At 35.8% G+C, this 12092-nt stretch overlaps 1 protein-coding gene across 2 annotated transcripts in view; it reads right to left on the bottom strand.

The window, feature by feature from the left end:
* Nucleotides 1–12092, bottom strand: part of FMN1 (formin 1) — a 523482-nt gene that overhangs the window by 142782 nt on the left and 368608 nt on the right. For both annotated transcript variants that reach the window (XM_072623605.1, XM_072623606.1), the window contains one exon: nucleotides 10873–10960. In XM_072623605.1, the coding sequence (XP_072479706.1) occupies nucleotides 10873–10960 (88 nt within the window). The remainder of the gene's footprint in view (nucleotides 1–10872; nucleotides 10961–12092) is intronic.

Raw genomic sequence — 12092 nt, 5'->3', positions numbered from 1 at the left:
AGCCTGGACAAAAAGCAGATCCGCATCATGCATTCAAACTAACAGGCACACATAAAACTATGTGCCAGTTCCAGGCACAGGCAGAGGGCCTTGCACAAAAAGTAAGCTTCTCTCTCAGACTTAAAAATTGTTTTTCACAGGTTTAAAGATAAGCATAGTGAAATTAGGAGTTCTCATTGCCCTATGGTCCATTTTCTCACTCTCAACACCTTCTAATCCCAAGGAAAACCAAATCCAAAAGACAAAGGATCAAGGAAGCTCTTGACCAGAGACTTTAAATGGTGAAAACAAAGTTAGCCGTCAAATTTGATGGACTTTAGTATGTTTGGTTCCTCTTCCTAGAATCTTGAGACTTAAACACTCAAAATAATTCTTACATACTTATGTCTTATGTCATACAATTCTATGTCTCTTTCGTTTAGCACCTTGAATGCAATTGGTTAAAAACTATGACAATAAGTCAATCAGTATTTCACAATTGGCTGAGTATATTCTCAGCAAAGAGAAGACTAATGAGACAACCCAAGCCTGCTAATGAGAAAGGCTTTGCTAACTTTGACACTCTAACAGCTCACTCATAAACAATGAGAGGGCTACTGGGGATCAGTTTCAACAATGTTTCGTTATAAATCCCTATTTTCTGTTTATTCTTGGGTTTTAGAATAGCTTCATTTGGGAAAGAAAGAGGGGAAAACAGAACAGTCTAAAGGTCTAAAGTCAGAGGTTCTAGATTCAAACCCTTTCCCCGGTAATGACTATCTATGTGTCACCTTCTGGGTCTCAGCTTTCTAAAGTGTAACATGAAGAGGTTGGATTGGCTGGCTTTTATGTTCTAGATTTATGTTCCTATGTCACTGTTCTTAAATAACAATCATATTAACTAACACATATAATGGCTTAAGGTTTGCAAAGCACTTTATATATGTTAACTCATCTGATCCTTAGAAAAACTTTGTGATGTAGACGCTATTTTTATAAACATTTTACAGATGAAGAAACTGAGGTACAGAGAGGTTAAGTGATTTGCACAGTGGTACACAGCTGGTGAATGTCAAAGGTCAGCTTCAAATTCATTGCTGCCTTGAAGAAATGAGGAGATTTATATCTGTCTTCAAGGGGATTAATCCATAAATGGGATTCTTAAATAGGTATCTCCTACCCTTCCCTCTCCACCCCATTATAGTTCTGTATGTATAATTAGACCCTTTATCCCAGAAAAATAAAAAGCGGAGTTGAAGGCAGGATTTTAGATCTAAGGAAGGGTACTATGGATTTTCTCTTTCTTTTAAGTCAGTTCTGGTTTTAAGCATAATATTGGGATCTGTATTAGCATTTTAAATAGGATCATGCCTTTGATTGCCAGTAGATTTTTTAGCACAAAAGAGATATTTTTTAAGCCTAGAGTTTCATTAATGATCCTATTTTTGAATTCTAGCTAGAAAAATTGCTTCCTGGGGTCTAATATATAGTGAAAAAATGGCTAAACAAATCGTGGCACATGAATGTAACGGAATAATTACTATGCTATAGGAAATGATGAATTTGATAAATACAGAAAAACAGACAGATCTATATGAACTGAAGCAGAGTAAAATAAGTAGCACCAATAAAATATGTATGTATGTATGTATGTATATATAATTATAACAATGTAAATGAAAGAATCACAAAAAATTAATTTTTTTCAAAATGCTAAAGAATAAGCATGGCTTGAAAGAAGAGATATGAAAAGACCTTTCCACTATAGAGGAAGGAGGTCCATAAGTGTTGCACATCACATATATTTTTCATAATTTTTGATGTATTAATTATTCTGATTTTTTTCTTTTTCTTTTTTGTCTTAAAAATCTATTTGTTTTTATGAGGTGGGGGAGAAACAATAGGGGAAACTATGGTGATATAAAAAAGATGCTAATAAAATTTTATTTTTTAAAAAAGAAAGAAAAGAATGAATTCTGAATACTAGCCCTTTTCTTCTTCAACAATGATATCTACCCTTTGTTTTACCTTGAACAAGAGAGGCATTGATTAGGAGAGATAATGATAATCATGAGAATAGGGAATGAGGTGATAAAGAGAAAAAGAGAACTCTATGGGAAAGAGGAAAAGCTACCCTTAGAGGGTAAGAGAAGGAGCCAATGCTAACAACTCTACAACCTTAATTTCCACATCATTTCTACTATACCATTATTCCCTTATTAATGCTTCTAAAGCAAGTGTGTGTGTGTGTGTGTGTGTGTGTGTGTGTGTGTGTGTGTGTGATAGAGAGAGACAGAGACAGAGAGACAGAGACAGAGAGAAAGTGCTATCAGGGATCACTTTAACAGTATGGTGAAGCCTGTGGACCTTTTCTCAGAATAATGTTTTTAAATGCAAAAATAAAATACACAGCATTACAAAGGAAAATGCAGTTATCAAAGTATTAAAAAAACCCTCATATATCCTAGGTTAAGGATCCTTATTCTAGAGAAATACTGACTTTAAATATACCCAAGCTGTACCAGAGATGAATAAAGATTTCATTAAATCTGTGTCAAAAATGAACAAAAAAAAATGTTAACAGTCCATGTGGGAAGGATTGTGCGAAGATAGGTCCACTAATACATTGTTGGGAGAGCTGTGAAATGTTACAATCAATTTGAAAAGCAACATGGAACTGTGCAAATAAAGTGACTAAAATGTCTATATACTTTGAACCAGAGACATTACTGGGCTTATACCCCAAGGATGTTATTGATAAGAAAAAATCCCCATACACTCCAAAATATTTATAGCAACACTTTTTTGTGACAGCTAAGAGTTGAAAACAAATTAGATGTCCACCAGTTGGAGAATGACTAAACAAATAGTGGCACATGAATGTAATGGGATAATACTGTACTACAAGAAATGATGGGTATGATGAATATAGAGAGGCATGGAAAGATCTATATAAATTGAAGCAGAGTGAAGTAAGCAGAGCCAAGAAAATAATACACACAGTAACTACAACAATGTAAATGGAACAGTGACATGCCAACAAATCAAAAGTAACTATAATGAGATTATAAAGATCAAGTAAAGAGATATGAGAAGACACACAGGAACCAATCCCTTCATAGAGGTGGGAGTTCCACAAATGACATATTGTACGTTTCCAGGTTTTTCAATGTATTGATCAGTTGTGCTAAGTTCTTTTCTTTTCTTAAATCTATTTATCATATGAAATGGCTCTCTGGAAGAGGGAAGGGAAAGAGGAGGGATACATGAAATATTATGATAATGTAAGAAACAGAAATTGTCAATAAAAATTTATTTTAAAAACATCTAACCACCAAGCTCAGAGGAATCTTCGCCAAATTCAAAAGGAGTGGATGGAATGTATTTGTCCTCTGGGGCAGTTAGATGGTTTTTGGAAGACTTACTTCAGGCACTTAGTAGCTGTATGACCCTGGGCAATTCACTTGAGTTTCCTAGTCTTATAAAATGGGGATAATAGGAGTACCAGACTCAAAAGGTTGCAGTGAGGATCAAATGAGATAATGCATATTACGCACTTTGAAATCTTTAAAGCATGAGATAAAAGTCAGCAAATATTATTTGTAATAGAATTTGTAAAATATTTATAATAATAGAATTGCTAAAAGTCTTCTATGGACTACTCTAGGATCTAGGGATACACATATAAAGAATGTAACAATCACTGTTCATAAGGAGCTTACATCCTATAGTGAGAGACTGATTAATTTACAACTATACTTTCATCTACTCAGTTATCTATAACACTGGTTAAACCTTTATTTAATCGCCATAAACTATCTCAAGGGACTTAATGGGCTGATCCAACCAGTTCTAACTGCACTAATTATTGGAAAAGACTGATTTTTTTTCAGCTGCATATCATAAAAAATAAGATTACTGATGAGGAGGCTCTTGATTTTAAAATGAACCTAACAGTAATTCAAAGCCTACTTTCCTTCAAATGATGACAATCATCTTGAGGTGTTTTTTTATTTTATTTTATTATTTTATTTTTTTAAATTTAATTTAATTATTATTATTTTTTAATGTTTTACAATCACTGCCATAAAAATTAAGATTTTATCCCCCCCACACCTACCCCCCACTACCCCCCTCCCTCCCCACGACAGCATACAATTCTGTATAGGTTCTACATATACTTTCCTAGTGAGTACATTTTCACTATAGTCATGCTATGTAGTCGAACTAAAATAAATGGAAGAAATCATATAACAAATCAAAACATGATACACAAACACACACACACACAAACATGATCTGCTACATTCTGCGAATGACTTCCATATTTCTTTCTCTGAGTGTGGAAGGCATTTTGCCTGAGGTTTTATTGAAGCCCAAAATAACTAATAAAAATTCCTGGAGAAAGCAAAATACATTGTCAGAGATCCAGTGAAAGAAGTTTCAAAGGAAAACAAAAACAAAATGTCAAATCAGTGAATTGTACTATACATCTACAGCCCTGAAAAACGAACAAGTCTGTATGATTCCAAGAGATCTTTACTAATACCTTGTTGAAAAATATGTCAAATCTACATAGACACCCAAAATCAAAAGGACAGTAAAGTAACAAGCATGGTGGAGATGTCCAGGACACCAGCTACCAACAGTTACACAAGATAGCCCAGACTTGAAAACCAAGATACCCTATTCTCAATCATCCTGAAAAAAAATATGGTATTCCAAAAGTCAATGCACTCAAAGTTTTGGAATGCCCTGTATATTACACGATTCTTAGATACCTACGGTATAGTTAGTAAGATCCCCTAGGGTCAAATGAGATTCTTTGGGATTTTCTCTAAAATGACCTGGACCATATACATTGCATTTCTGAACTACAGGGAAATTAATGATGATTTTCAACTAGCACTGATATTTCTGGAGACACTTAAAACTGAAGGGAACAAGATCTAGGAGACAGACATTGGACTAGGAATCTAAAGACTTAGGGTTTAGAAATTAATCCTGTAAATGCGCTCTGGCTTGCTTCTCTTTTTCATTCTTGGTGGTCAGATTTTTTTAAAAGGGGGACAATACAACAGAAAATCACCACTGTTGTGGCACCAACACTCCCCAAAGCTAAGACTGAGAGGTTACTTCTGAATATTTTTTAAAATCTGAGTTTAAATTAAACATAATTGAGATATCATTTTCAAAAGTCTGAGAAACTCATATAAATGCCATGAGATATGCAGCACCCAGCTGGTTGCTGTGGAAGTCTGTGTTTGGTATGGTTAACAAGAATTTTCTACTTCTAGACCAAGGACAAGAGCCAGAGGCACAAAGTCTCATTTTGTTTTTTAATCTTAATTTTAATTGATATCTTTGCTGCTTCACCACTTAGCACCCAAGGCAATTCCCTATCAATTGGAGAAGTATCAATCTATATTGTTAAAGGGAATTTCCTCAGTGGGTGTTCCCTATACCAGTGAAATCACAGGTCTGCTCATCTACTCCCACCAAAACCAAAAACAAACCTCTTTGCTTTTACGTCATTTTATTTTCTCAATATATCCCTTCCTTAAAGAGCATTCTCTTCTGACAAGGATTTAAAAAGAAATCAAATAAAAGCCATCAGCACAATCAACACATCAACTGTAGAGTATATACAATATTCCACACCCATGATCCACCACCTCTGCAAAGAAGGAAAGAGATGTATTTCTCAACTCTTGTATAGGGCCATATTTGGTCAATATAATGACACTATCCACATTTTTTTTGTTCTTTCCATTTACATTGCTGAAGTGACTTTGTATATCCTTTATTTGATTCTGCTTACTTCATTATACATCAGTTTATATGTCTTCCTAAGATTCTCTGAATTATTCATATCTGTCATTTCTTATTGAACACTAATATTCTAGCCATTCCCCAACTAATGGGCATCTACTTTTTTTCTAACTATTTGTTGCTATAAAAAGTGATGCTATGAATATCTTAGGTATATGGGTCTTTCTTTCTGAAAATGATCTCCTTGGGGTATGAATCTCTGGGTCAGAGTACTGACATTTTAGTCACTTTCTCAGCATAATCCCAAATTGCTTTCCAGAATGGTTGGATCACTAGTATTTTAATAATGTGCCTGTCTTTCTCATGAACACTATTTCCAAATTTTGTCATCTCTGCCAGTTTGCTTGGTGTGACTTGTTTTGATGTGCATTTTCTAATTATTAGTATTATTACGAATAAAATGGAAAAACTCAAGTAATAGGCAAGGTCTTTCTTTTTAAACACCTATATTCTTCTGATAATGCTATAAGGCTAATACTTACAGAATGATAAAATCTCTGAAGAATCAAAATTGCAAGTAATTCAAAGTACAATGAAGAAATTTATGGTGGGCATCAATGGAATCTGGCAAATTATCAACAATGATATGCATAAAAATGGCATGAAATATATCATCCAAGAGATATATTATGGGGAAAAACAGTGGACAAGTTAGGTGGTAAAAATATGGATGGGCTAAATACTATACTACTATCCAAGGAATGTTAAAAGACCTCCATACCTCCAGCATGTTGGGTAGACCCCTGTAAAAGACCTTATAGGAGGACAGAGACAAGGGTTGAACAGGATAAGAAGACATGAATGGGTTATATTCTGCCCCACTATTAGGGAGTAACCACATCAATGAGATCATAGAGCCACTAATATATGTGAAGTATGAAAAAGCCCTGCCATGAAAGTTTCTAAACAACAGAGATGTATAAAATGTTAATAAGTGGCAAATATTTTAAAATATAGGGAGAAATATTTGTCTAAATATACTGAAATGTTTTTTTATTTACTAAAAATAGCCAATTAATGGAGTGAATTCTCCAAAAAGCTTCTCAAAGTATGGCGAGTGATGCCTAAAGCATTCTTTAAAGAGGCCATGGAATAGAGCTGCAACATCCAACAGTAAAACCTTTCCTGTTGTTTTCATCTTCTTTGGGATCGTCACTGGTACTCCTCTAAGTAGTCAGGAACATTGGGGACAAGTTTGACTTGCTAGGGAGTCATAATATCATGGCATGGTTACTGAATTTCCAATCCAAAGACCTACCCATGAATTCTAGTACTGCTGCTTACTACCTGTATGATCCTGGGGAATGACTTTCCCTTTCTGGACTGCAGTCTTTATACCTGCAACATGAGATGGTTGGGCTAAGTGATCTCTAAATTTTTTTCTTCTTGTAAATTCTGAGGTGCTAAATGATGGGTTAGGTGATATGTTTTTGATGAATAAATAAAAAGAAGAACAATATTCTGAAAGTCACTACAGGTTCTTGCTCTCGTCTTTCCACCCTCTCCACCCATTTTCTGGGTCACTGTCTGAAAGTTATTTCATTTTCCTAAATTTCTCAGATTTCTTTTAATAGCCACCTACTTTACTTTCATATTACACTCTATCTACCTAGTGTCCAGGACTTGCGCTCACTGGACTCTCACAGACCAGGCCAGGAAGAGGAATCTTTTGGTAAGAGGACAATGCAAGTTAATCTGTTGCTTTCTCTGTCTTCTGCACATGCACATGCAAAGCAAATTACAAATGACGCTGATGGTCCTAAGTGGCCCTCAGATGTCTGCGTCAGTCAACCATCTCAAAAAGAAGACTATGTTCTGGTTTTATTGCCACATCTATCTGGAATGCATTACTAAGAGAAGCTGGGGATTTTTCAGAACAGGCAGAAGATAATCTTTTGGGAATGGCTTAGGTGCTGGAGGCAGGGGGTTGGACTAAATGATCACCTTGCATCTCTTCCAGTCCTGGGAATCTATGATTTTGTGATTTGCATCAACAGGAAAGCACTGACCACACATTTTTCCTCCATGTAAGCAGGTTCCTGGCAGATGAGTGATCTTAGAAAGGGGGAGGAGGGGCAGAGATGAACTAAGCATGCTATTTCTCATGATGAATGTTCTACCAGACACCACTGAAACAGACAGTAGGCAGAGTGTCATAAAAGTCCTGGTCTATTGAATATAATGTTATTTTGTCAGACTTGCTATTATCTATGGAGCACCCCAGAGTGTTTTTATTACTAGTAAGTTTGTGGAAGATTTGGTGTTGCTTATAAACAGGGCAGAGAAATCAGATGCTACTCTGGGAGAAACCTGGCCACACCATCCCCATGATTTGACACTCAGCATTCTCAGACTTTTCTAAAACTGTGAAGAAGCTTCTGTTTTCGTGGGACTTCCTCTACTACATATGGAAATCCTTCACTAACTTTAGTGAGAGGCTAGTTGGGAGATCTGATAGATCAATTTCTTAGGTTCACAGAATTTACTGCTACGTGTTAGAGCTCATCTAAGCCAGGGATCCTTAACCTTTTTTGTGACACGGATCCCTTTGGCAGTAGGTGAAGTCTACAGACCCTCTTTTAGAATAATATTTTAAAATACAAAAAAAAAAAAATCGTAGACTTACAAAGGAAGCTGATTATATGCAAACATCGTTCTCAACATATTTTTTTTAAAAAAGAGCAAATTCATGAACTCCAGGGTGAAGAACTCCAGAACTCTTATTTCATAAATAAAATTATAGCTTGGAGAAGTTGAAATACTTGCCTAGGGTCATACAGGTATTAAATGGAAGGGCTATGTACTCTGACTCCATATCTGGTGTTCAATCCATTCCTTCTTACTGTTTCATCCCTAGGACTATGAGCTACAGTGTATTCCATGGGTAAAGTAAGATTGGCTAGGATCAAAGCTCTAGAGCTGAAAGGGACCTCAGAGGTCAACTGGTCCAACTCTTCATTTTACAGGTGAAGAAATTGAGCCCTAGGGAGCTGAAATGACTTTTCCAAATATACACAAAGGTAGTACATATCAGAGGCAGGCTATGAATCATTCCTGTGACTTCTGAAAAAAGGTTCCTTCCATTGTACCATGCTGTCTCTCAATTGTGGTGGAGCAAGAACAGTCAGAACCTGAAAAATTCCTGCCATGATGGACTTATTCACAAAAGTAATTGAAGTTTTGCTCATGTGCTCTGGGTCATTTAAATAGATACCTATCCCCAAGAAGATTTTTTTTGGGGGGGACTTCCTTTAAGATTAAGCAAAGCTTTTTGTTCTTTTATATCAAAATCCTGCTGAACTTGCCCCATTTTCTGTCCATCTGGCCCCTAAATAGCTCTGTCAATCTCTAGAAACACTGCTTCATTTTTTTTCTTATTACCAAATGTTAGTGATTTTTTCATTCTCTCTCTCTCTTTCTCCCTCTCCCCTTCCCTCTTTCCCTCCTTCCTTCTCCCTCTCCCTCTTGCTCCCTCTTCTGCATCTCCAAGTACAAACATTTTTGCCTTGCTTAGCTTTCACCAGTCTTTCTGCTTCCCTTTCTCATATTTATTTTTAATTTAGCAAACTATTTTCCCCTAGCACCTTGCAATTTCTTACAATTGCTTGCAATTGCATCCCTATACGTACCTCCTGATTCCATCAAAAAGCTGATTCCACCAAAAGCAAACCTCTCAACCTTTCCCTAAATACAACCAAAGTACTTATTTCTGCCCCCAGGCCTTGCTACTTGCCCTACAATTCCTGGTTTGGTTTTTTTTTTTTTAATCTTCCATTTAGTTGAACTTTCTTTTACACGCTGGTTCCCCTGATTAGACTGTGAGCTGCTTGACAGCAGGGACTGTCTGGTTTTTCTATTTGTATCCATAGCTCTTTGCACAGTTGCTTACACAAGTAAGCACTTAATAAAGGTTTTTTCAGTCATCACTTTATTCACTCCCTCTTCCCTGTTCTTCCAGCTGTCCTTGCTCATTTGGCCCCATTCATCTCCAGCACCTCTGTTCCTCCTTTGGTCATCATCCTTTTTTTTTTTTTTTTTTAAATCCTCAAAGCTTCTGTCTTTTGAGAGACCTTTGAAAATCTTAGCCCTTTGAAGGACTCCATTAGATTCACCTTAAAATAATGATGAAACAGGTAAATAACAGTAAGAAAAAAGGAAGGGGATTAAAGAAGTCATGACCCAAGAGACTTGGAATGATATGGACTACCCATGATTCTGAGAACAAATCATCTCAGGGCAAACCATATGGCACTGGACTAACCAAGACTGAGGTTCACCATTTTATTCACCAAATTTACTCACCAAATCAGACTTATTGTTAAAACTTTATAAAAATCCTTCCAGAAGAAACATTCCTGGCAACATAAACTAAAAAATCTTTCCATCTAATTCATGGCAACTTCTGTCATTGGGATTTACTCTTATTTCTCTCCCATTCTAAGAGTGGGATCTAGAATCTAGGACAGTTAGTTTAATTATAGAGTGGTTGTCATCTGCTTTTAAGCTCTGGATGCATTTTTAAAAACTGGAACAAGAAATTAAACACCTAACAAATGCAAAGAGTTTCCTGGAAAGGCAAAGCAGAATCCCTTGGTTCAAGGACTTGGAAGCCTCAACAAAAGTCAAAACAAAATAATTTTAATAGATTTTGAAGGAAAATAGAGAGTCAAAGTTTCTCCATTGCTTAAACCAGTATAAAACACTACTGAGATATCCCTGAAATATTGTAATTAAAACATATTGTGAGTGAAATGGAAAAAAAAATAAGGATTTACATTCAACTGAGTAAAGAGAAGGAAGGGAGAGTGTTTTCATTTTGGATATAGTCAGATTTTAGAATAGGTACGCATGGAAGTCTTTTTGATTTTGAAACTCTTTCCCTTTGCTAAATAATATTATTCCTCTGGGAAAAAATAATTTGACATTTATTTACAAAATAACAGACATACATAAATTATCCTTTGGTCAGACTCATTCTGTTTTTAGAAGTATCAGAATACAAAGTAACAATAGTCTTTATTTAAAAAAATAATAATAAATGTAGCAATAGAGAAGACTTACCCTGCTGAATATCTTTCATTTCTAAATGCAGGCTAGATATCAAAATTCCCACAGCCTGAGATCTTTTTCCATCCAGAAGTTTGATGATCTAAAGTTTAAAAAAAAAAAAGACATGATTCTTGCCCAAAAGGTAATACCATCTTTCAGTAACCATATAAAGTAAAGAACTGCTAAATGAAGTCTTAAATGATACTAAATGACTCTTTTCTAATTTACTGAATTTCTTTTAATCTCTTCAGAGACTTTAGCCTGGTCACAAATCAATTAAACTTTTCTGTATCTTTCACTGAAAGTGCCCCAAAGTTAGTCTCTTCTTAAACACAGCAGACCAAAAAATTACCAAACTAGATGTCCTATCGTTGACTTCTCACTTCCATACTTACTTCAATATGATCCAAAGAGAGAGAGTGGAATAGGACAGAGTGCTGGACTTGGGGTCAGGAAGACCTGGGTCTGAATCTTGTCTCAGATGTTAATTAACCTCTCTGGGCCTCAGTTTCCTCATCTGTAAAATGAAGTAGCTAGACCTGGTGACCTTTAAGGTCTTCTCAAGCTCTAAATCTATGTTCCTTCCTCTCATTCATCTTTTTTCATTAGATTGTAAGCTCCTTCAGGTCAAGGGCAAGAGCTGTCCTTCTTTTCTGTATTTTATCCCCCAGAGCTTAGCATAGTACCTGATACATAGTAGCCACTTGATGAATGTTTACTAACCACTGACTATTGATCTATGATTCTATATAAGATAGAATTGAGAATGAGAGCAGATCTTAACAGATGACTGAGTTCAAGTTCTTTCTTTTGCAAAATGATGAAATCAGGCTCATGAGATGGTGAATGACTAGCCCAAGATTACACAGATAATAAGTCAGATGTGAATCTAGGTCTCCAAATATAGTGCTCTTTTCACTAAATTATGCTGCCCCTCTTATGACTTTACCAATAAATTAAGTGGAGTAGGTGCACCTTGCAGCAACTTGGATTGCAATTCTATGTTGTTGGTTTTTTGTTTTTTCTTTCAGATAGCGTCATGGTAATTTCTGTGGCCGAAAGTAGTTCTTTACCCGGTGGCTAAAATTCTGCTCATATTTCTCTCTACAATTAACTAGGATAGGGTCTTGATTGGCATATACATATGCACACACACATGCACACACACACACACACATCTGCCATACACAAAACCTTTCCAGCTTGATAGAACCTGCCAGTTTTCACTCCAG

Source organism: Notamacropus eugenii, chromosome 7, assembly GCF_028372415.1.
Source record: "Notamacropus eugenii isolate mMacEug1 chromosome 7, mMacEug1.pri_v2, whole genome shotgun sequence".
In the NCBI taxonomy this organism is placed as follows: Eukaryota; Metazoa; Chordata; class Mammalia; order Diprotodontia; family Macropodidae; genus Notamacropus; species Notamacropus eugenii.
Note: the sequence above shows the minus strand (reverse complement) of the source record. Positions and strands in the feature narration are given on the sequence as shown.